This window comes from Xenopus laevis, chromosome 8S (assembly GCF_017654675.1).
Source record: "Xenopus laevis strain J_2021 chromosome 8S, Xenopus_laevis_v10.1, whole genome shotgun sequence".
NCBI lineage: Eukaryota > Metazoa > Chordata > Amphibia > Anura > Pipidae > Xenopus > Xenopus laevis.
This window is the reverse complement of record NC_054386.1, coordinates 37,956,184-37,981,262: the sequence shown is the minus strand read 5'-3', so window position 1 is coordinate 37,981,262 and position 25,079 is coordinate 37,956,184. Positions and strand designations below refer to the sequence as shown.

Genomic DNA, 25,079 nt, shown 5'->3' with positions numbered 1-25,079 from the left:
CTGGCAGCTGATTGGAAGAGGCAGTGGGGAAAAAAAACTACAGAGGGAGACCTTTGCATCAAACTCCTGCTGCCAAGTCCATGTTTTTTGTATTATAGTGTTACTGTGTGTTATGGCCTAGAACCTCCTGCTAAAAACCTCACCTTGCTTTTTTTTTCTTTGAGAAGAAAAGCTATTACTTCCATTGTAGAGGAGTTCTCCAAGTGAATCAATATTACTATAGTGCTATCTGTCGTTTTTGTGCTATTTTGAACAATTAAAAGACATTTTTTGAAGCGTGGTGTGCCATTTCTTGCATCATTTCTGGGAATGTGGTGGGTTATTTAGTGATGGGCAAGACTGTGTATAAATATGCTGTTGCTTGTGTGTATTGCTAAGGCTGTTGTCAAATTTTGCCTTCTTTGACAGTACTCTCAGGGTAACACGCAAAAAGCCAAGCGTTCTTGAGTAGCCTTGATTCAATCGGAATAAGTTCAAATATAAGGTATGAGAATCAAAGCAAAGAGCAGAGTACATGATAATTAGTGTTTGATTCTTCTTTGACGGGACTGAATTCTACTTTGAATTTGAGGGAAGGAGGCCAGTTTGGAGAAGTAGGATGTGTGACTGTAGCCTGAAGGTGGCTTCCATTACACTTGCTGAAGCTGCCTAATCAGCCTTCTCACACCAAGCTGGTAGTTTATTGCGTGTGTACAGGAGCCTGCTTGACCAATCAGACAGGTTACAAAAACCCATTAGGATAGAGCCTCAACAAAGCACCAATGTGGTCCATTCCTGACACCAACATGATGTGGCCTCACTCCTGTTTCCTGAAACCTCCACCAGCCAGATCTTCTTGCACTTCTTCCTTTCATCTGGGCGGCCGTGTCCATAGTATTGTAAAAAGCCGACTTTAAACTGAAAACGTTTTCACTCTACAGGTATGGGACCTGTTATCCAGAATGTTCGAAACATGGGGTTTTCCAGATGACAGATCTTTCCATAATTTGGATCTTCTTACCTTGTCTACTAAAAAATATATAAACATTAAATTAACCCAAAAGGCTGATTTTGCTTCCAATAAGGATTAATTATATCTTAGTTGGAATCATGTACAAGCCACTGTTTTATTATTACAGAGAAAAAGGAAACCTTTTTGAAAAATTTGGGTAAACTGCAGTCTGATAGATGGCCTTTCCATAATTTGGAGCTTTCTAGTTTCTATATAATGGATCCCTTACCTGTACTGTGTCTGCCCTGGCCCATGGAGGAATGAAGATTGCTGCATGGTGCAGTTTTCTGCTTACAGGTACAACCGGTCTGTGCTATTAAAGTAGAACTAAACCATTAAAATGAATATGGCTAAAAATGCCATAATTCATATACTGAACTTATTGCACCAGCCTCAAGTTTCAGCTTGTCAATAGCAGCAATGATCCAGGACTTCTAACTTATCACAGGGAGTCACCATCTGGGAAAGTGTCTGCGACACTCACATGCTCAGTGGGCTCTGAGCAGCTGTTGAGAAGCTAAGCTTAGGGGTTGTTGCAAATTATCAAACAGAAAGAGGTTGTCCTGTAATATAAGCTGATGCTACAGAGCTGATATTAAATTCAGGTGCTAGTTGCACTGATTTCTGTGCTGCCATGTAGTAATTATCTGTATTAATTACTAATCAGCCTTATATAGTGACATTTCTATTCTATGTGTACTGTATATTGTGAACTCCGCTCAGTAAGTGGCAGCAGCACAGAAGATGGGGAGCTACTGGGGCATCTTTTGAGACCCAGATCTTCCCTGCTAAAGGGTTGTGGTTGCCTTAGGCAGGTACAGAAGGCCAAAACATAATGTATATTTCTAGCCTACTTCTTTAAGCTTTAGTTCTCCTTTAAAGTGACAAGTGCTTTAACATTTGGCACCTCCAATTGCTTTTACCTTCTCCTTGAAAGCAGTAGCCTTCAGTGTTACCATTCTATTAACCCGCCTGGCAGTTATGCGGTCTCTGTAATAAACATTCCTGAAATACAGTACTCACAATGTGTTTTTATAACTATTAACTGATTGATCTGGCAAATATTCCTGCTTCCATACATGCCCTGCTCCAAAAACATCAGTTTGTTCATTTTCTACTTTCAGAACAGAGTAATTGTGAGAAAGTTTTGGGTATTTTTCTTAAGAGATTGCCCTGGGGCAGTGCTGTCCAACTTCTGTGGTACCGATACCCGGAATTTTTCTGGCTTATGTGGTGGAGGGCAAATAGAATCCAGGGTTGACAATGCCCCTTTTAAACCACACCCATGTTATCTCAAGAACTTTAAGACCATGTCCACATTAATGTTGGTGTAACACAAAAAAATGGTTGGTGCTCACTGCAGGGATATCACTCATCTGTGAAAAATATCTGTCATACCCTTAAATATACCATAGACAGACTCTTAAATCCATAAACCACTTCCTTCCCTGTGGATAACACAGCACCCCATCCCCCCAGCACATGATTAAACACCTTAGAGGCCCCTAACAACAATTTCCAAATGCTAACAAACCCTACCAGGGTCAAGTCCCACAAGGTATAGAATATGGCACACAGGGAGCATAGGAAAAGCAAAGTATGACACTAGGGGAGGCAGAGTATGGCACACACAGGGAGCGGCGTCGTTCCACAAAGGCCTGGCCTAGGGAAACAAAAAATGAGGGAAAGCATGCCATTTTCTGAGGAACACTGGGGACACTCGGCTCTGGTGGAGTGCGGGCGCTAGGACCACGTGGCCTAGGTGCAATCTGGTAGGAAATCCAGCCCTGGGCAGAGTATGGCACACACACGGAGCATAGGGCAGGCAGAATATGGCAAACTGAGTATATAGGACAGAGTATGGCACACACAGGCAGCGTATGGTACACACAGGGAGCATAGGACAGGCATACTGTGCTACATACAGTGACACAATGAGGTGTGAACAATGTGGGCAGTTCCATTCTAGGTATGAGGTGTGAACAATAGAGGTGTTACATGTATGAACAATGCAGGGGGATTACATGTGTGAATGCAGAAATTTACTGTCTGAATTTGAGTTGTAAACAACGCAGGGGCCAGTTAATCTCAGTACTGATATCTTTTAAATGTTACACAAGATAAGAGATCGCAGCTGACAGACTTTCATGTAGATGGCCACACAAGGGAAGGGGGGTCACGGGCCGCCAGTTGAACAGCCATGGCCTAGAGTGCGTGTGCTATACAAAGGAGTCAAGCAGGCCACACCTTAAAGGGGTGGTTCACCTTGAAGTTAACTTTTAGTATGTTATAGGGTGGCTAATTCTAAGCAACTTTTCAATTGGCCTTTAATTTTTCTTTTTTTATAATTTTTAAATCATTTCCCTTCTTCCTCTGAATTTCCAGCTTTCAAATGGGGGTCACTGACCCTCTCTAAAAAAACAAATGCTCTCTAAGGCTACAACTGTATTGTTATGGGTCCTTTTTTTCATACCTCCCAAATGTCCCGTTTTGAGCGGGACAGTCCTGCTTTCGACAGCTCAACCCGCAGTCCCGGATTTGTACTGATAAGTCTCGAGTTTCTTTTTGATCTACTGAACAGCCAGAAAAATATACAAAGTTTCTAATTTAATTGGCTCTTGGCAGAGAGTCCAGAATAGATACTTTTGTAACAGCTTTAGTTAAGATGTTAGACTCACAGTTTAAAGGGCAATTCACCTACATCAGCAAAACTGTAATCCTATATAATAAAGTGCAAGTGTCTCTGCGTCCAGTCCCTGTGTCCGTGGAATTTGCTACTGCGCATGTGCAGCAGACTCTCCACACTCAGGGATCCCCCCCCCGCCCCTTTCAGAATGAGCTGCTCCAACTGCCTGAGACGCACCTCCCCCGACATCTTCTCTCCGTTGTGTCACTGCCTGAGGCGCCAATAATCAGGCCCGAGGGCCGCATCGGCTTCCCCAGTCACTCAGCATTGATCTTCGGCCCGGCCGCTACCGCCATCTCCCCGATCCCAGTGAGCAGTCCCTGCAGCCGATCCCTCTCTCTCTCCTCGTGTGTCTGAGGAGCTGCTGCGGCCCGGGGAGGGGAGGGAGGGGGACACGGACAATGTTACGGGCTGAGCGGCAGAGGAGGGGGGGGGAGCCTGGGATGGGGGAGAGGGAGGGGCACAGGGACCCTGGGGGGCAGTCGCGGAGCCGCAGGATTAGGGTCCCGTCATTATTTGGCACCAGGACACTCGTGGGGGCGACACAGGGACACGGGCTGCGCTGATGATGATGATCGTGTACAACTGAGCTGACTGGGACTGTGGGAGGAGGAGGCGATCAGATTGGGGGTCGGGGCTGGAGAACAGAGATGGGCGGATTAAAGGAATACGGGGGTGGCTACTGATTGTGGCACAGGGATCCAGGAATGGAGAGTGGGGTCTCTGATGGGGGTTGGGAAGCAGTGAGATACTCTGGGGATACACACTGGGATAATGGGGTCTTTAATTGGGGGACAGGGATACAGAGTGGGAGACTGGGGTCACTAATTTGGAGGTCGGGATCCAGTGAGATGCTGTTTGGGGCAGAGTTGGCTGATTGAGTTGGCTGATTGGGGGAAGGAATAATGGGGTGTCTGATTGGGGGAAGGAATAATGGGGTGTCTGGTTGGGGGAAGGAATAATGGGGTGTCTGATGGGGAAGGAATAATGGGGTGTCTGATGGGGAAGGAATAATGGGGTGTCTGATTGGGGGAAGGAATAATGGGGTGTCTGGTTGGGGGAAGGAATAATGGGGTGTCTGGTTGGGGGAAGGAATAATGGGGTGTCTGGTTGGGAGAAGGAATAATGGGGTGTCTGGTTGGGGGAAGGAATAATGGGGTGTCTGATGGGGAAGGAATAATGGGGTGTCTGATTGGGGGAAGGAATAATGGGGTGTCTGATTGGGAGAAGGAATAATGGGGTGTCTGATTGGGGGAAGGAATAATGGGGTGTCTGGTTGGGGGAAGGAATAATGGGGTGTCTGGTTGGGGGAAGGAATAATGGGGTGTCTGATTGAAGGAATAATGGGGCGTCTGATTGAAGGAATAATGGGGTGTCTGATTGGGGGAAGGAATAATGGGGTGTCTGATTGGGGGAAGGAATAATGGGGTGTCTGATTGGGGGAAGGAATAATGGGGTGTCTGATGGGGATGGTCTGGGTGGGGTCAGCAGGGGTGAAACAGCAGGTAAAGGGGGGCACAGAGGGAAAGTTGTGGGGCGTAGAATAGGGCAATAGGGGATAATAGGGCAATAAGGTGTGGGGGGACCCAGTGTATCTTGGCTCATTATCCTATCCTATATAACAAAGTTGAAGTGTCTCTGCGTCCAGTCCCTGTATCCGTGGGATTGCGCTACTGCGCATGTGCCCCACGGACCGTCTCTAGCGAATTTTTTTTAGACAATTCTGTTTTTATAAATGTTTGACTACATATGTTCTAGCGCCCGTTAATTTAACGGGCTTAATGTCTAGTAATACATAAAAACCACAGAAATGTGTTCAAATTTTCATAACCTGCCAAATTTTGTAAAACGGACATGGTCAAAAAATTTGCCGCAATATACGCAACAAATCTTTTTGTCACTCTTTCTGTTTCCAAAATGTTGGGAGGTATGTTTTTATTACTCATCTTTCTATTCTGGCCTCTCCTATTCATATTCCAGTCTCTTATTCAAATCAGTGCATGGTTGCTAGCATAATTTGGGACCTAGCAACCAGCTTGCTAAAATTGCAAACTGGAGAGCAGCTGAATAAAAAGTTAAATAACTCAAAAACCACAAATAAGAAATTAAAACCATTGCAAATTGTCTCAGAATATCGTAATCAACATTATAATAAAAGTTAATTTAAAGGTGAACAACTGCTTTTAGGCTACTAATGTATTGTTAATGCTACTTTCTATTCAGGTCACTCATATTCATATTCCATTTGCTTATTTAACTCTAGGCATGGTTGTTAGGGTAATTTGGGGCCTAGCAACCAGACTGCTAAATTTGCAAACTGGAGAACTGTGGAATAAAAAGCGAAATAACCAATTGCAAAGAACAACCCCTTTAAGAATAACATAGCTGGATATTCAGGTCAGAAAAGAAAAAAAGCAAATAAAAACAGAACAATAGGTAACCATTATCAAAATATACTTAAGGGTGGTGGCACACATGCAGATTCGGGGAGATTAGTCGCCCAGTAACAAATCTCTTCTTCAGACGACTAATCTCCTGAAATGCCTTCCTGCAAGTGTGAATTGTCAGCGGGATGGCAGACGGATCGCTTCGGTTTTCCGAAGTTTCCTCGTGAGGTGCTTAATCTCCCCTGAATCTTCACGTGTGCCACCACCCTAAAAGTAAAAGTAAAACTTCTCATTTAATATGTTATAGAACCGAGAAAAAATCAATGGTGTTTTTTTGGTTTTTAGTAATATGCTCTTAGAATTTGCCAATTAAATATATATTTGTAAAATCTTGTGGAATATAAAAATACCATCCTCCCCCTACAGCTAGTACCAGGATGTGAGCTGATACTGAACCTCCAAAAAATGTTCAGGGCCCCACACAGACCCAGTATAAGCCACCCTTCTGTTTCCAGATTTCCAGTCCAGTCCTGCCCCCTATATGACTGCCAGCAAAGTCCAATCTGTCATTTGTCCATGTATAACAGGCAGGCCTTAGTGGGAAGTTGGTGGGGTTACAGGCAGACCTGGTTGGTCCTGGTGATGGCTTTGTGGTGACCAGTGGCATAACTAGATGTTACTGGGCCCTACAGCAAAATAATTTTAAGCCCCCCAAACTCTCCAGAGGTTGTCCTGTTTTACCAATATATATTCAAATTACTCATTAATTAGGGCCTCATGGGGTACCCTGAAGCCGCAGGGTCTTCTTCCTGGTGGTGACCCAAAGAGTGAGAATAAAGTCCTTCTATTTTGTTCCAGCTGAGAAATGTAAAGTTACCCACTGGTTCCTGTGCCACATCTCAGTGATAAGGATAGGCTTCCTGTAGCCCTGACCAGTTTGACAAGTTCTGTACAGGCTGATGAGTAAACAGGATCTGCCCGCAGTTCTCCATCCTTGCAGTAACTCGTTGTGATCTTGAGAGTGACGGTGAGGCTGATCTGGCTATAGTTGCTTTCACCTGTACAAGGTCTCCTGAGGCACAATGGATACAGTTCTCCTGCCACTCGCTCTAACAGTCACATTTCTTGCTATTGCTCGGAGGAGACAAGTTCACTACCTTGGTCTCCCAGTTCTGGTCAGGCTCCTGGTGCTGTGTGAAGTGAAAGAAAGGATAGCCAGGGGATACAAAGGTGAGAATATGGTTAATACACCAAAGCCACACCAAACTCAACACTCCCCCCCCAATCATATATAATTACATACATAGTTTAAGGCTAATTTGATGGCTTCCAGGAATGCCTCCTCTACGTTGCTTGCTTCCTTAGCGCTGGTTTCAAAGTATCTTGCACTGAACATTTTACACCATTCCTCTGCCTCCCGTGGTGAAACCTGTGCACAATATGTGATATAGATTATACACGAGGGCAGAGTTAGACTGGGCCAGTGGGATGCCGGGTAAAACCCAGTGGGCTCCCAGCCCTTGTGGGCCCCAACGCCCAGTCCCACTATTGACGCTGCTCCTCCGACCTCCCTCCCGGCTGCGGCCACAAACAGGAAAAAAGGTAAGCGCAGGGGCCAGAGGGAGGTTGCAGCTGTGGTGGTGGGGGGAGGGCCTGGCTGACGCATATGCACCCCTGGGGGCCCCATATAGACTTTGATTGTCTTTCAAATAAGGAACTGCTCATTATATAGCAGGGATATCTATTGACTGATCATTTGTTTTACTACCTGCTCCTTTGCAAACAGTGATTTTGCATAACTAGTTTTGTGCAAGAAAAAAAACAAAAAACCATAGAACAGGTAAGGGACCCGTTATCCAGAATGCTCAGGACCTGGAGTTTTCTGTAATTTGGATCTTTATACCTTAAAGGGATACTGTCATGGGAAAAAAAATTTTTCAGAAAGAATCAGTTAATAGTGCTGCTCCAGCAGAATTCTGCACTGAAATCCATTTCTCAAAAGAGCAAACAGAATTTTTATATTCAATTTTGAAATCTGACATGGGGCTATACATATTGTCAATTTTCCAGCTGCCCCAAGTCATGTGACTTGTGCTCTGATAACCTTAATCACTCTTTACTGCTGTACTGCAAGTTGGTGTGATATCACCCCCCTCCCTTTTCCCCCCCAGCAGCCAAACAAAAGAACAATGGGAAGGTAACCAGATAGCAGCTCCCTAACACAAGATAACAGCTGCCTGGTAGATAGTAAAAACCCATGTCCCACTGAGACACATTCAGTTACATTGAGAAGGAAAAACAGCAGCCTGCCAGAAAGCATTTCTCTCCTAAAGTGCAGGCACAAGTCACATGACCAGGGGCAGCTGGGAAATTGACAAAATGTCTAGCCCCATGTCAGATTTCAAAATTCAATATAAAAAAATTTGTTTGCTCTTTTGAGAAATGGATTTCAGTGCAGAATTCTGCTGTAGTAGCACTATTAACTGATGCGTTTTGAAAAAACACATGTTTTCCGATGACAGGATCCCTTTAAGTCTACAGCAGTAACCAAGAAGATTCAGATGGCACACACATAGCAAAATGTGCTTAAACTTTGTGATTTATTTGGATCTCTGCACCAGAGATCCAAATAAATCACAAAGTTTAAGCACATTTTGCTATGTGTGTGCCATCTGAATCTTCTTGGTTTCTGCTGTATAAATGGAACTGTTGAGCAGCAAAGTTCCCAGATAGAGCACCACTAAAACGTGACCCACGGAGTTCGGATTTTATTAAAATACCTTAAGTCTTCTAGAAAATCATGTAAACGTTAAATAACGCCAATAAGCTGGTTTTACTTCCAATAAGGATTAAGTATATCTTAGTTTGGATCAAGTACAAGCTACAGAGATAAAGGAAAAATTTGAATGAAACTGAGTCTCTGGGAGATGGCCTTTCCATAATTCAGAGCTTTCTGGATAACAGATTTCCAGATAAAGGATTCCACACCTGTATATATTTTAATTAAAACAATAGGCACAAATTATTTTTCATTCAGGACAAGCCGTATTTGTAGCATTCATGTTGAACAAGGGTGGAGGGGGGGTTATTGTCCATTTAGCACACTTTACCTGCAAATGGATAGCCAATGAATAAAGAGCTTTCTCTTCTTCACAAGTTGTGTGTGTTCAGGATATTCTGTCCATACGACATGCCACAAATAGTTTCTGTATTGTTATCACTGAGAGAACTTTGCCAGAGTGTGAGCCCACTTACTGTGCAAGATTGAACATTTGTAACAGAGGGGCTAGTTAATGGAGAAATAAAGCCTAAAAAAGGATATGGCTAGAAATGCCATATTATTTATACTGAACTTACTGTACCAACACAAGAGCTCAGCAGCCCTATATCAGTACTGATTCAGATATGTAAAATGGTCCACAGAACCTCACCATTTTGGATCTTGTTAGGCCAATGACAGCAGCACTGCACATGCTCAGTGGGCTCTGGGCAGCTGTTGAGAACCTGAGTTTAGGGGTTGTGGATAATCATCATAACAAAATCATTACCATAAAAGCTGATGCTACTGGGCTGATAATTAAGTTCTGATGCAGAATTCAGTGGTTTTTATGCTGCTATATAATGTGGATTAAATAAAGGGGTTGTTCACTTATAAATTAACTTTTAGTATGATGCAGAAAGTGATATTCTGAGTCAATTTGCAATTGGTTTTCATTTTTTACTACCGGTATTTGTGGTTTTTGAGCTATTTAGCTCTTTATTAAGTAGCTCTCCAGTTTGCAATTTCAGCAATCTGGTTGCTAGGGTCCAAATTCCCCTAGCAACCATGCACTGATTTGAATAAGAGACTGGAATATGAATAGGAGAGGCCATCTGAATATAAATATTTGTTAAAATTAGCAATAACAATACATTTGTAGCCTTACAGAGCATTTGTTTTATAGATGGGGTCAGTGACTCCCATTTAAAAGCTGGAAAGAGTCAGAAGAAGACAAATAATTAAAAAAACACTATAAAAAAATAATGAAGACCAATGAAAAAGTTGCTCAGAATTAGCCATTCTATAACCTTCTAAAAGTTAACTTAAAGGTGAACCGCCCCTTTATTTACTAATAGTCTTGTATCATGATTTTTAGAGATTGTTTAATGTTTAACATGCATGTCTTGAGCCCATCAGGTTCATTCCAATTTACCTGCCGCTCCTGTAGGTCTGTTTTGTTACCGATCACCACGAACAGGAAGCTTCCAGGAGATATGGGATCCGCTTGTACCAGGAACTCTCTGTGCCAGTTATCCAGAGCATGGAAGGATTTAGGGGAGGTCACGTCAAACACCAACAGGCAACAGTCTGTGCCTCTATAGAGAGCAGCACCCAATGACTGGAAGCGCTCCGTGCCCGCTGTGTCCCATATCTGCCACCAAAATCCAAGCCTTGTGAGTTCAGGAATGTGTCTTCTATAAAACTAGTCTCTCTCTTTACTTCCTGCAGTTCTAATTGTTTGGGATTCTGGGCTAAACGAATGGAACGTTAGGAAACTGGCTGTACACATGGCGCCTTTTTGTTCAGCCTGCATGCTGATAGGCTAGATACTATATTATATATACAAGAGAAAATTAATTCATATTTACGGGAATTTTCTTTTCCTGGCCATCCTCCCCATCAGCATGGAAAAAAATGATGGGTAATCTCCTACTGCGTCCCAGCCTGGACAGAAGAAATTGTTAATTTTCCACAACCATAAAGCCCACCTCTTCCTATTCCTCCTCAATAGGTCACAATAGGGCGGGCATGTTGACAGGGAAGATGGCCAGGAGAGAAAATTCCGGTAAGTATCAATTAATTTTCTCTTTTCTTGGTCATCCCCCGTCAACATGGAAAAATACACTGACGGGTTATACCCAAGCAATCAGAACAAGGAACAGCAGATAATAATGCTCAAATTTATTATACAGCATAACCAGAAAAAAAGAACTCATTGCCTGAACTGGGCCTGAGAAGAAGACATCACATCTAATCTGTAATGTCTAATGAATGCATTGGGTGTGCCCCAAGTTGCTGCCCTGCAGTTCACCTCAGACGAGACTCCTGCCTCTGCTGCCCAAGCGGTCACCATACCACGAGCAGAATGTGCCTTAACTCCCTTAGGTAGAGAGCTGTCCTGCTCCTTATATGCTCTTGATATGGCCTTGACTATCCAGGAACTCAGAGTGGACTTAGCAGCTGGCTCCCCTTTCCTTTACCCAGCGGGAATAACAAAAAGCATTCTTGACTTCCTGAAGCTCTCTATTCGTTTGATGTATATTTCTAAGCATCTCTTGACAAATCTTTTAAATGGGAAGATGTAGGAAGCTGAAAAGAAAGTAAAGTAATTGGCTCATTGATGTGAAACTTAGTCACAACCTTAGGAAGGAAACTGAAAACGGTCTAAGGTACACCTTTTTCTCATGAAAAACGGTATAAGGAGGATCCGCCTAAAGTGCCTGGAGTTCGGAAATCCTGTGAACTGACGTAATGGTAACCAAAAAGAAAGTTTTTAAGGTAAGTAACCATAAAGGAACCTGCTCCAGAGGTTTGAAAGGTTTGGCCAACAAGACTTTCAATGCAAGTGGAAGATCCCAGCTGGGACAAATGGGCCTAGTTGAAGGCCGAATTCTCTTTACTCCCTGAAAAATCTCTATATTAGTGGTTCTTTGGATCATCTCTTCTCCAGAACTGCATATAAAACTGAAATCTGGCCCTTCAAAGTACTAAGGCCTAATTCTTTCTGAAGTCCTTACTGGAGAAACTCCAAAATATTTGACACAGAGGGTGTCAAAGGATTGAGGCATTTGCTTGAAGCCCAAGACTTAAAAGGTTTCCCAAACCCTGTGATATTTGGCTTTAGTGTTACTCTTCCTGGCCCTAACTAGGGTCTCGATCACTGAATCAGAACAGTCATATTATTTTAGGATTCTCCTCTCAACCTCCAGGCCATCAGCCTGAAACTCATTGGATTGAGATTTCTAATTTCCCTGAAGTAGAAGGTCTCTGGTTTGCGGAATTGGTAATGGATCCACAATTGATAAGTACTACAAAAGTGGATACCAGGACCTTCTGGACCAGTTGGGGAGGATCGCTCTCACTTCCATTTTTGAACTCAAAATCTTCTGTAAAACTCTTAGTATTACCGGTACTAGGGGAAACACATAAGCAAATAGACCCTCTCAATTCTTGGAGAAGGCATCTACTGCTGCTGCTCCTGGACAATGGGCCCTGGAAAAAAATACTGAAAGCTTGGCATTCTGATTTGTCACCATGAGATCCCCCTGTGAGCAACACCAAATAGATGTTATCCAGAGAAAAACTTCCTGGTTCAGTTCCCATTCCCCCTTAGGTAAATGGTGAAGGCTCAGATAGTCCAGCCACGAATTCTGAACACCCGGAATGTGTTAAGCAGTAAGGTCTGACCTGAGCCCACTGCATTATTGGTGTTGTCTCTCTGAAAAGAGTTTTGCTCCTTGTTCCTCGCTGGCCTTTGATAAATGCCACAGCTTAGGAATTGTCTGTCCTGACTTTCAATGAGGAACCCAGAATGATCTTCTTGAAGGCCAGAAGTGCTTGCAAGATTGCCCGGATCTTCATGGAGATACCATACCCAGAATTGTATCTATCTGAGCCCCCAAGTAGACCATCCTCTGAACTGGTATCAGTTGACTCTTGGCAACATTTATGATCAAGCCAAATTTCTCCAGAACAGCCTTGGTTTTGTAAACGTTGGCAGATAACATCCTCGGATCTCTTATTACAAGAAGTAAGTCATCCAGATAATGATAAACCTCTATCCTCTCTAAGGTAGGTTTTAAAGATCTCTTATTACAAGAAGTAAGTCATCCAGATAATGATAAACCTCTATCCTCTCTAAGGTAGGTTTTAAAGAAAATTCAAACAGGTAGCCTCAGTGTCGGACTGGCCTGGCGGGACACCGGGAAAAAACCCAGTGGGCCCCGACCCTTAATGGGCCCCGCCGGGCCAGACCCCTCTCCCGATCTACAAAAAAAAGTTTGTTTTTTCACTCAGGATGCAGCCTTCATACATGCACGCTCGGCGCATCACATTCTGGGGGGGCACGTCACAATAGGGAGTAATCCCGGTGGGCCCCGGGCCCCCCAGTCCGACCCTGGGTAGCCTCTTTGGATTGTAGTGACTACCCACACATCGGAAAATTCTTTGGCTCATTCTCCCTGAAAGGCCCCTACAGGGGGATGGGTAGAGGGACCTTCATTGAGCCTTTGAAGAGGACCTTGGGGACCTCGGAGGTCTAACTCTGGACTTGAAGGCGGTCTGACCTGAGCACCAAGAAATCTCTTCCGAATCTGAATCCCTTGAAATCATCTCTTCTCCAAAAGGAATTCTCTGGACACCTCTTGAAGTTATCACAAAAGGTACTCTTGCCCCCAGGAGATTAATATAATGTCATCCAGGGCCTTCCCAAATAACTTCTTACCCTCATAGGGCAATTTGCAAAATGAATTCTTGGAAGCGGTGTCAGCAAACCAAGATCTTACCCAAAGGGCTCTATGTGCTGCTACCGCAAAAGACATCAAACGAGCAGACTTTACCAAATCCAACGATACTTGAAGGCAGAAATTGGAAGCTAATCTGAAGTCTTCTAAAAAATTCTCTTAACAGCTTGTTCCAAATTCTCTGCCCACAGGGAGCTCGCTTTTGTAACTGACACCAAATCTATACAAGGCTTACAGGCTGCTCCCGCTGACATATAACACTTCAGCTCAGTCTCCATGCAGCGGTCCATAGGATGCTTTAAAGCAGATATATCATCTATGGGCAATGCTGTCTTCCTTGACAATCTTGCCACCGGGAGCATCCACTGAAGGAGGTGTATTCAAAATGTCTTGGATATCATCTGAGAAGGGATATAACTTCTCAATTCTTCTTTCAGCTGTAATTCTCTTAAAAATGTTAGCCCATTTCAAATGGAGTAACTCCTGCGGCTCCTTATGGATAGGAAAAGCTACTTCAGCTTTCTTGGAAAACAGAAGGGAGGTAGAAGGCTGATCTGGATCTTCCAAATTTAGAAGGCATCCGCTAGCTTTAATGAGCTGACTCAGATGCTTTTGATCAAATAAATAAGCAAAGTGGCAGAAGTAGAAGGAACAGCGTTATCCTGAGGGGAATCCCTGGCCACGGAAGGTTAACCTCTCTAGAGAGGTAGTCATCAGTCTTGACAGAATCTTTTATCTTTAACAGTAATATTATTACATGATCTGCATCTCCTCTCAGCATCCTGCTTTGCTCCTTCTGAAGAGCCCAGTAAGAAGAGAGATGAGGCACTATAAAAATAAGGGCATACATAAGCCACTATACAGGGGACATTCTTTTCGCAAACATAACATTGGAAGTTAGAAGTACTCACACTAGGAAATACTGCAGATGGAGTTCCCCCAAATACACGCTTTGGAGACTACAACCCCAAAGTGCACCAAACCCGTTAACAACCCAGTACTAATCTCCCAAAAATATGCTCTCACCATGGCCAACCATATAACCAGGGCAGAGAAATGGACCCACACACACACCACTGTGGCTAGATAAAAAACTAACCCCACTTAATAAACTACCCCCGCCTAAACCCTGGTTGGAAGCAGGGGTCTACATGTTGGGGCAGGTATGGTCTGATCAAGGTATAGCTTCATTCTCTTACCTTAGGGAAGCCTACTCAATCCCTCCCTTGCAATGGTTCACTTACCACAGAATTATAAGGGCAGTGCAGCAGTCCCTCGACTCCAGAAGTTGCCAGCTAGCAGTATCTCCAATGGTAGAAGTACTCATACTGGAGCAAACTGGCCACAAAATATCCATGTGTTATAAAGCCCTGATAACACACATAGTACAAAGAACCCCATTGAAAGCCAGGGACCGGTGGGAGGCCAATATAGATCAAATAACCAATGACCAATGGAACCAAGTGCTCCAAACCCCCCTGATGATTTCCCCCATATTGAAGTTTAGACTACTACTTGTACTTCATACACAGGGCTTATTACACGAGAACCCTCTTGCACAAGCTTAATGCTGAGATCTCCCCTATGTGTCTAAGATGCAACCTAGAAGAAGGGACTATATTACACACCTTCTGCTCCTGTACTAAAATAAAGCCATACTGGGAGGCAATAAAGGAGAGAATTATCAAATTGCTGGGGTTTGAGATACCGCTGGACCCAAAGTGGTACCTAATGGGAATGGACCTTCCAACTCTGTTGACCTGCCCGGCCAATAAAATACAGTTTCAAGCCCGTAGGCTTATAGCACAGCACTGGAAAGAAACAACTCCCCCCACATACCCTGAATGGGAAAAAGTTATCCAGGAAACACAAGCAGTTGAGCATTTAATAGTCAGAAATAATGGTACAATTAAACAACAGCTTAACATTTGGCAACTGTGGATACTGGAAAATGTATGAACTGCATGAAAACCACTGTAAGCTATAGACAGGCCTGTTGAATGTAAAATGCGAGCATATTATCTGGTTTGTATACTGCTGTAACATGACAATGCATTATCACTGCTGTATATGCAATTATTGTTCAAATAAACTTACCTGAACAAAAAAAAACAAGTACACACACTACAACATTGGAAGCGGCTCTTTACGGGGGAGCTGGATCCATCTTGCACATGAAAAAAACCAGCAGCAACAAGGGTAACACTGGCTTTGGTGCTAAACTTTTAAATTTTCAGCGGTCGTCTGGTGATGATTTCATCGCGCTGAAGCTAGAGTGCAACCTAGAACCTCGAATGTGGCAAACACTTCCAGCCGCACAGAGGATCCCCTTCCAGCCAATGCAATTGCCACACAGGACAGGGGCTGCGGGCAGAGAGAATCTCCCTAAGAACTGTGCCCGGTCATCTATGTGAGTAAGATTTTGCCTGGTTATACAGAGGGAACAATCTCTAACTGCATCCAGGCTGGGACAGAAGAAAAGACTGAGGAGGAATAGGAAGGGGTGGACTTTATGGGGTTGGAAAATTAACCATTTCTTCTGTCCAGGCTGGGAAGCAGTAGGAGACTACCCATCAGTGTATTTTTCCATGTTGACGGGGGATGGCCAGGAAATATAGAAAATTTAACTTCATACTTACCGAAATTTTCTTTTCCTGGTAACTATGGGCAGCCTTTACACTAAGGGTTCCCCTGCTTCCCAAAGCCGACAGGACAGGTTAATAATGAATTCTCTCCCAATCCACCAATCTTAATTATCTATAAATACTCCCCCTTCCCCCATCTGCCCCTTGTCTTTTAATGTCCGAGCAGCTAGTTGTTTGGGGAGGGGTTAGTGTAAAGGCTGCCCATAGTTACCAGGAAAAGAAAATTTCGGTAAGTATGAAGTTAAATTTTCTATTTCCCATGGTCACTATGGCAGCCTTTACACTAAGGGTGATATACCTTAGCAATCTACCTGGGAGAGGAAACAAACAGCTTAATATTTTTAATATTAATGCTGAAACCAAATATATTTTATTCACACACTGATTCCAAAACTTTAAGGCCAATATTAGCCCTCTGTGTGGAACGCACATCCAGATGGTAATGCTTCAGAAAAGTATTTGCAGAACTCCAAGAGGCTGCCTTGCATACTTCTTCCTTTGAGACTTCTGCCTGAAAAGCCCATGAAGCATTGATTGCCCTAGTGGAGTGTGCCTTAATTCCTTTTGGTAGCTGCACTTCAGCTTTTTCATAAGCCAGCTTAATGCAGTTAATTATCCACCTGCTTATTGTGGATTTCGAGGCTGCTTGTCCTCTCCTGCTTCCTGCTGGGATTACAAATAATTTGTTTGACTTTCTCCAAACTTTTGTTTTAGCCAAGTAGACTGATAAACATCTGACCATGTCTAAATTATGCCACTCCTTCTCCTGTTCTGACACAGGTTCTGGAAAGAAAGATGGTAACACCACTTCCTTATTTAAATAGTGCTCTTTTACTACTTTTGGTAAAAATTCTGGTACTGCTCTCAGCAATACTTTGTCAGCTTGAATCACAGTATAGGGTTCTTCTGATGAAAATGCCTGCAAATCAGCCACTCTTTTTGCTGAAGTAACTGCAACCAACAAGGTTGTCTTTAGCGTTAACAACATGTCTGAAATTGTCTCCAACGGTTCAAATGGCTCTGTGGCTAGTTTTTTTAAAACTAACGGCAAGCTCCAAGTTGCAGACAGTGTATTCGCTGGAGGTCTTAAATGAAGGACTCCTGACAAAAATTTTATAACTTTTTCATTTTTCGCCCATTGCCTCTCTGTCAGGATTGAAATAGCAGAGGTCTGAAGTTCAAAGTTCTCAGGCTCAGATTTTTGTCAAATCCATCTTGCAAAAAATCCAACACATGCGACACTGTCACTTGTTCCAAAGTACTTTCCCTGTCATGTAACCAAGACAGAAATATTTTCCAAATCCTCTGATAAGTCTTATTTGTGGATGATTTTCTCGATAAGTCTTATTTGTGGATGATTTTCTCGATGCCAACATTGTTTTTATTACTGCCTCTGAGAACCCTTCTTTTGTCAGCCTGATCCTTTCAACCTCCATGCCTTCAGCGATAACGTTTGCGGGTAAGGATGACTGATTGGCCCCTGCATCAACAAGTCTCATCTGCCCCAAAGATTCAGAGGTTCGTCTATCATCATAGACCTCAACAGTGGGTACCAGACCCTCCTGGGCCAATCGGGCAGTATTGCTATTATGTTGGCTTTCTCTTTCCTTATTTTCTTGAGTATCCTCGGGATCAAATGAATTGGGGGAAAAATGTATAATAGACCTTGTCTCCAGTCTTGAGCAAGAGCATCCATTGCCAACGATTGGCAACATTGATTCCTCGAGAAAAACTGATTCACTTTCCGATTCTTCCGAGTCGCCATTAAGTCTATCACTGGTTGTCCCCATTTCTGGACAATTTTGAGGAATACTTCTTGATTCAATTCCCACTCGTGTTTGCTGATTACACTGCGACTCAAGAAATCTGCTACTTGATTGTGCTTTCCCGGAATGTGCAGTGCAGTCATTTCCTGTAAATGTTGTTCTGCCCACCTCATAATGGGAATCATTTCCTCCAACAAACTCATGCTTCGAGTTCCTCCTTGCTTTTTTATATACATTACCGCTGCCAAATTGTCTACCTGTACCTTTAGACAAGACCCTCTCAGCTGGTGATGTAATCTTTGTATGGCTTTCCACACCGCTCTCAATTCTAATACATTGGATGACAGGTACTGTTCTTCCGTCTCCCACCTTCCTTGGAGCCAGGTTTGCCCCAGATGTGCTCCCCAGCCCCACGGGCTGGAATCTGTTGTTAACACTTCCCAATGAATTTCGTCCAAGGATTTCGCTCTCGCTAAGTTCACATCCTCTAACCACCACTTCATGTCTTGCTTCACTTGATTTGGAATGATCCACTTTTGATTCCAGGAGTGATTCGAGTGTCTCCATTGTTGAATGAAAACCTGCTGCAAAGGTCTTATATGCCACCTGGCCCACTTCACCATCGGCACCACTGAATTTAATAGACCGATTACACTGGATATCTCTCTCGCTGACATCACTACTGTCTGGATCAGACCCATAATCACTTTCCTTATCTTGATTTTCTTTTCTTCTGGTAGAGTTACAAGTGCTTGTTTCGTCAAAAACCTTGCCCCTAGATAGACTAAGTCCTGTGACGGTAGGAGTTGACTTTTTTCCATATTCAACTTCCACCCGTGCTTCTGAAGAATCTTCATTACTTTGTCTCGATGTTTTATCAATGTTGCCGGATCTCTTGCTCTTAAGAGGATGTCGTCTAAGTAATGATAGATTAAAATGCCTTCTTTCCTTATTTCCGCTATTAGCGCTTGTAACACTTTCGTAAACACTCGAGGTGACGTTGCTAGTCCAAATGGTAGGCATGTGAATTGGAAATGTAGATCTTCCCCAATTGCAAATCTGAGAAACTTCTGATGACTTTCTGCAATTGGAATATGTAAATAAGCATCTTTTAGATCCAGTGACAACATCCAATCCTGTAGGTGGATTTCTGCGATAATCGTCTGAAGAGACTCCATCTTGAATTTCTTTATTTTTAGACATGTGTTTATCGGTCTCAAATCCAACACCGGACGATAGTCTCCTGTTTTCTTCTCCAATAAAAACATCACTGAATAAATCCCTTTCTCTTGAACTCCCTTGGAACTGGAACAATTGCTCCATCTATGAGTAGCTGTTGTACATAATTCAACATGGTCTCCTTTTTCTTTTTCTGTACTGGGATTTCTGATGAAACAAACCAGTTGTGTTTTGGGGTTTTTTCGAACTCTAGGAAATAACCTCTTTGTATTGTTTGCAACACCCATTGATCTTTGATGGACTCTGTCCAGACCTCTACAAATTGTGATAGCCTTCTGGGTATTAGGGAGGACTGGACTGTCAAGTCCTCAGAACATTTTCTTGCTTTGGCCTCCAATTCTTGCACCTCTTCCTCTCTGCTGTCTAAAAAGAGAGTTTTGCCCTCCTTTCCACTGAGTAGCTGTGAAACCTTGTCTCGACGATCTGTTAAATGTTTTATCTTTATTAAAACGTCTATCCTGAAAATATTGTCTAGATTGACTGCTTTCTCCTTCTCTTGCCGGTGCTCGATCCTGTGGCAGGAAGACACTTTTTCCTCCTGTAACTTTTTTGATTATATCATCCAACTTTTCTCCAAACAGCATCGAACCCTCAAATGGTAAATTACAGAGACTTACTTTTGAAGTTGTATCTGCTAACCAAGATCTCAGCCACAATGCTCTCCTTGCAGCCACTGATAAAGCCATTGCTCTGGAAGATGCTTTAACCATATCCACTGAGGCCTCCGCTATGAAATCTGCAGCTAGTTTTACTTCCTCCAATGCATCTACAATACTTGCTCTGTTTACTCACTGTTTCAGAGCTGTTTCCACATTTTGTAACCAGCACTGCAATGCTCTTGACACTGATGTTAACGCTAGAGCTGGCTTTGCAGTAGCTCCCAAAGCCACATATGATTTTCTTAATGATGACTCCATTTTTTTATCCATTGGATTATAGAAAGCTGCCATTTCCTCTACTGGTAAAGCTGTTCTTCTGGACAATCGTGCAACCGCTGCATCTACTTTGGGAGGTTTATCCAGCACTTGTTCTTCTTGAGACGGCAAGGGATATTTCTTAAAAACTTTAGCTGGGATTGGATACTTTCCTTCAGTTTTTTCCCACTCTTTTGCTACAATCTCCTTTATCACTTCATGTATAGGAAAAGTAGCTCTGTCTCTTTTCAAAGATTTAAAGGGGTTAAATGAAGACGGTTGAGCATCCTGCTTCTCTGGCAATTCCAATTGTAACCTGACCGCTTTGATTAATGGTTCCACAAGTGACAAATCAAATAAGGACTTCGATTCTTCTTCTGCCAAATCCTCATCATCTGAATTTTCTGACAAGGCGAAATCTGGGTGCTGTTGAACATTTCTATACAGCGGCATTTCTGGCTCTTGCTCAAAATCTCCACTCTTTCTCTTTGTGGCTGTTTTAACTCCTTCAGCCACTGCTTCTCTAATCCATTTAATTATGTCTGCTGTATCTGCTGCAGTATCTCCAGCTAATCTTCTTGCACATCTATCACAAAATTTTGAATGTTTTTGTGCTTGATTTTGACATGCAGCACACACTTTATTTTTCTCTTTACTGCTCCTTTTTCTAGGTGAAGACACACTGCCAATAAATGAAAACATTCATTAACACCAATGCACTCTTTTCCCAAACACAAACCTACCTTAAATATGGCTCACCTCCTAACATTGCGGGCAGCAATTTCTGGGCTACTAGGCACCTGTGGCTCCATCTTGAGCTTTTACTCTAATTGCGAAGAAACAAACATGAGAGCCTTAAAACACAAAAGCCCCATAAAAACATAGCCTGAACTGTCCCTACCTTAGAACAGACAAAACCGCCACTCCTAACACAGCGTTTGGGCCTCCAGGACACGCTCCTTCCAAAGCGTGCTTTACACCTGCGCCGACTGATGATGTCACGCTGCCTGCGCCTGGAAGGAATGCATTCCACATTTGCCCATAAACAAAATGGCGTCACGGCTACTTCCTCCCTAACTTCGCGATGGAAAACAGCAAGAGAAGTTCCCTGGTGCCGCCCTCACCTGGTGTATCACTCAGGTATGAATACACGCTACCTCTGCTGCCTAGATTGAATCTGGCTCTTGCAAGAGGATCTTTTAGTAATCCCGGGCTGCCTAAAAACGGGATATTGGCTAGCTGCCTCCTCTGAGAGGCAGCACCCTGCAAAAGCCCTTCCAGGGAGAGAGGCTAACTCCCCAGGTCAATGGATCCCATTCTCCGGGTCCTGATGAGCCATAAAATAAAAATTTCCTGAGCTGAAAAGCCCATAAAAAACCAACCTTCCGTCAGCAGCGAGGACAGGAAAAAAGACAAGGGGCAGATGGCGGAAGGGGGAGTATTTATAGATAATTAAGATTGGTGGATTGGGAGAGAATTCATTATTAACCTGTCCTGTCGGCTTTGGGAAGCAGGGGAACCCTTAGTGTAAAGGCTGCCATAGTGACCATGGGAAATATATATATAAGCACGCAGTATGACCGTGACTCAAGACCCCACATACTGACCTGCACTGTCACAAACTTATCATTAACCCGTAACTCCTTCGTGAAGAAATCTGCGCCGATAGTCGCTCTGTAGTAGTTGGTAAACCGACAGTTGACATACTGGTTCATCAGTGCCGACTTTCCTGATCTGAATGCAAATGGAAGACAAGAAAATAATGTTTACTCTTATGGCTGTGTCCTTTCTCTGAAAAACTGGAGCACTGTCTTGCTTTATGGTAGAGATTCTGTTTCTATAACTGGGCTGTCTCCTCAGCAGTCTCAAGAGACACAGTAGTCTCAAATTTGTCTGCAGCCCCTTGTTTGCTGTAGTGAAGGTATTAATAGATTTCTGGACTACAGGTACCCTGGTCTGGGGTTCGTGTTAGCAGAAAACTGTACCCGCCCAGTGGAATTTTGAGTGAGCAGGGTCTGACTTGGCGGCCAGCATAGCAGGAAAAAACCTGGCAGGTACCCACCCTCGTGGGCCCCGCTGGGCCAGACCCTCTACCTGCAGAGGTTGGCTTCTGACCTCCCTCCCTGGCCCTCCACCACCTGCAAGAAAGTGGAGGTGCCCGAGGGGGTTGCGGCTAGGGCAGGGGGGTGTGGGGGTCCTGAGGCAGCAGCCCTGGTGGGGCCCGGGTGAGCAACCCTCTTTCTTCCTTCTTCCAGATGAGGGTAAAGAAAGGGCTTCACTCTCTCACAAGTGTCCCAGGCTGGTGCAATTTTCTGCTAACAGAAGCACTGGCTCAGGGGAACCGGTAAGTCAATATGGTCCTTGGGGGGGGGGGAGGTGCCCTAATATTTAGCACCACTTCTGGATTGATGCTTTCCTTTTCCTTTAAGAATCCCAGGTGCCAGGATATCTCTGTACCATAGAGCTTTCAATCTAATTATTAATATGAAAAATGGGTTGTATTTAAAGGGTGAGTGCATCTATGCTGTTTATTTTTCTCCACGGATGTGCCTAATGGAAACATTACTAGATGAATGGGTATTTATTTTCCTTCACTTTTGCTTTAATTGCTGGATCTGAGGTTATTGATTGCTCCATGTGCATGTTATTGCCTAGCCTGTGTAGCCACTGCTTCTATAGGTTTCCTATTCTGTTACAATGCCAGTCATTCAGAAGGGCAAGATCCCATCAGCCAAAAGACACTATAAATCTATGTCAACATAGGTATTCCTCTGCACTAAGCACAATGCTGCCAAAAGATTGTGAAGCTGCAGTGACCCTATAAATACTCTAAGGGGTTTTGGTCTCAACAATTCCGCTTTATGCATTCAGTGGGACCGAATTTTGTTGGCTGAGGATTCTGGGACCTTGTAGTTTCACACTTACCCTGCATTCCCAATGAGAAGAAGCTTGATGTGCTTCCTGTGGAACATGGCGGAAGCCTTTCAGACAAGAGAGAGCAGGAGCCAGGAAGAGCTCTGTCTGAAAAGGAGACATAATCAGGCAAGGGGGTCTGTTGTACTGTACATTCGTAAGATGAATTAGGGGGGACATGTTGAATGAGTCTAGTGGTATCTGGAGTATTACAGAAGGGTAAGTGAGAGGGTGCACCCACATCTGTTTAGATCACTGCTTTTAAATATGAATCAAATAGAAATACACAATGTTGGACTGGGGGATCCAGGACCCACCAGGTCTCCAGCACAAGTGCCCATTGCAACAACCTCAGTCATGAACTCCGCCACTGCTGCAAACTCCCTCCACAAATGTAACAGCTGCAGGGGTTCGTTTGAGATCCCTGGTGAAAGTATTTCAGGAACTGTAAATTGTTTCTCCACTCTCTGAGCTCTGCAGCTGCATTTATAGAAGCAGGGTTGTCATTCTGGAATAACAGCATGCCCCTGCCTGTATCAGGTGTTCCACTAAAAATGCTGCATGAATCAGGTGCTTCCGAACATAATGCAGATCTCTCCTATGTGTTGGCACCAAAATCCACCGCATTTGCATGCACTCAGGTCGAGGTAATATATCAGGGTGCAGGCGGATTAAACAACAGAGGAGCAGCAGAGATCTGCAAGGTCTGACATTAGCCTTACACAGTCAATGAGCTGCCAACACCTAAGTCGGCAGCTTTTATTGGGCCATGTATGGGCAGCTGTACTATATGTTCTTATTTATTTTTTCAGCTTTGCATGTCACATGTGAACAAGACTTTGGGGGCCACAAGAAACTGGACTGAAATGGGGCCCAATGACCAAACCTAACACAAAATACATATCAGCAGGCAGCATTTATTGGTCACCTGTTTAAAAGCAAACATCTTATTGGTTGCTATGGGTTACTGCTCCTGGGCAAACTTAGTGCTTTTTTTTTTATTACATAACCCCCAAAGAACACAAGCAACATTGCAATTATTTACATCCTTTTTGAGCATTTTAATTGGTTAATTGCAATAAGGGCGACACCATGCTGCCAATTGTCGTTGCGTGTGCTTGTTTAGTAACTCGGTGAGTCGTGTGGCCACTGTGCAGCAGTTTTATACAGCAGCTGGGAGATTTGGGAAAGTCTATTATACCATTATTATACCATCAGGGATTTCAGAACACAAAGGTAAAACATTCCCTTTATTTCCAATTACAGAACAATATTTCTCCCTTAGATCATAAACTGAATCACAATAGTAACTATCTATAGTATTGCAGACACAAGTAATGCCAGTCAGTCCCAGGAATTTCTGTGGGATTTCTGTGCTCGGCATACATAGTTTGCCCACGTACCTTAATGTATTTGCTTCTCCAGCTGGAAGGGCTGCAAGTTTGCACAGCGAGTCATGAGGATTAGAAAATCATGCTGGGGCTGAGTGAGTTCCTGCTTGTGGTACATGTGAGAGCGAAGAGGAGGAGTGAATTAAATAAGTCAAGGGAGGTGTCTCTCACCCTAAGGTGCAGTGGAACCTAAAGATCATCACTTGCCTTCTCTGCTGCTTACCTGGCACCCATGGTATTAATAAAAGGGTTGTGCTCATCTTGTAGAGAGTTATAGTCTGAGACCATTTGCAATTGGTTTTCATTTTTTATTATTTTTGGTTTTTGAGTTATTTAGCTTTTTATTCAGCAGTTTTCCAGTTTGCAATTTCACCAGTTTGCTAGGGTACAAATTACCCTACTAACCATGCACTGATATGAAAAAGAGACTATAATGTGAATAGGAGAGGCCTGAATAGAATAGAATAGAAAGATGAATAATAAAAATTCTATTAAGGGTTAGTTCACACAGGGCGTTTTGGGGAGATTTGGTCACCTGGTGACTAATCGACTCATTTTTGCGGCAACCAATCTCCCCAAACGCCTTCCCTGTTCCTGCGTCGGCTAAAATGAAAAAACGCCGGCGCTAATCACACGTGGCAGTT

General features: G+C 43.5%; 1 protein-coding gene across 2 annotated transcripts; it reads right to left on the bottom strand.

Annotated features, from left to right (window-relative positions):
* Positions 1 to 6,029: 6,029 nt before the first annotated feature.
* On the bottom strand, positions 6,030 to 24,605 carry MGC75872.S (uncharacterized protein mgc75872 S homeolog). 2 transcript variants are annotated; one of them, XM_018232828.2, is made up of 6 exons: positions 24,448 to 24,605; positions 23,057 to 23,152; positions 21,739 to 21,865; positions 10,258 to 10,476; positions 7,368 to 7,493; positions 6,030 to 7,254 (listed from the first exon to the last, which is right to left on the bottom strand). In XM_018232828.2, exons 2-6 carry the CDS (start codon positions 23,101 to 23,103, stop codon positions 7,174 to 7,176), a joined length of 600 nt encoding a protein of 199 aa, XP_018088317.1. In that variant the 5' UTR covers positions 23,104 to 23,152; positions 24,448 to 24,605; the 3' UTR covers positions 6,030 to 7,173. The 2 variants fall into 2 exon arrangements, with proteins under 2 accessions (XP_018088317.1, XP_018088318.1); XM_018232829.2 differs by having other exon boundaries at positions 23,057 to 23,148; positions 24,448 to 24,599.
* Between the last annotated feature and the right edge of the window lie 474 nt (positions 24,606 to 25,079).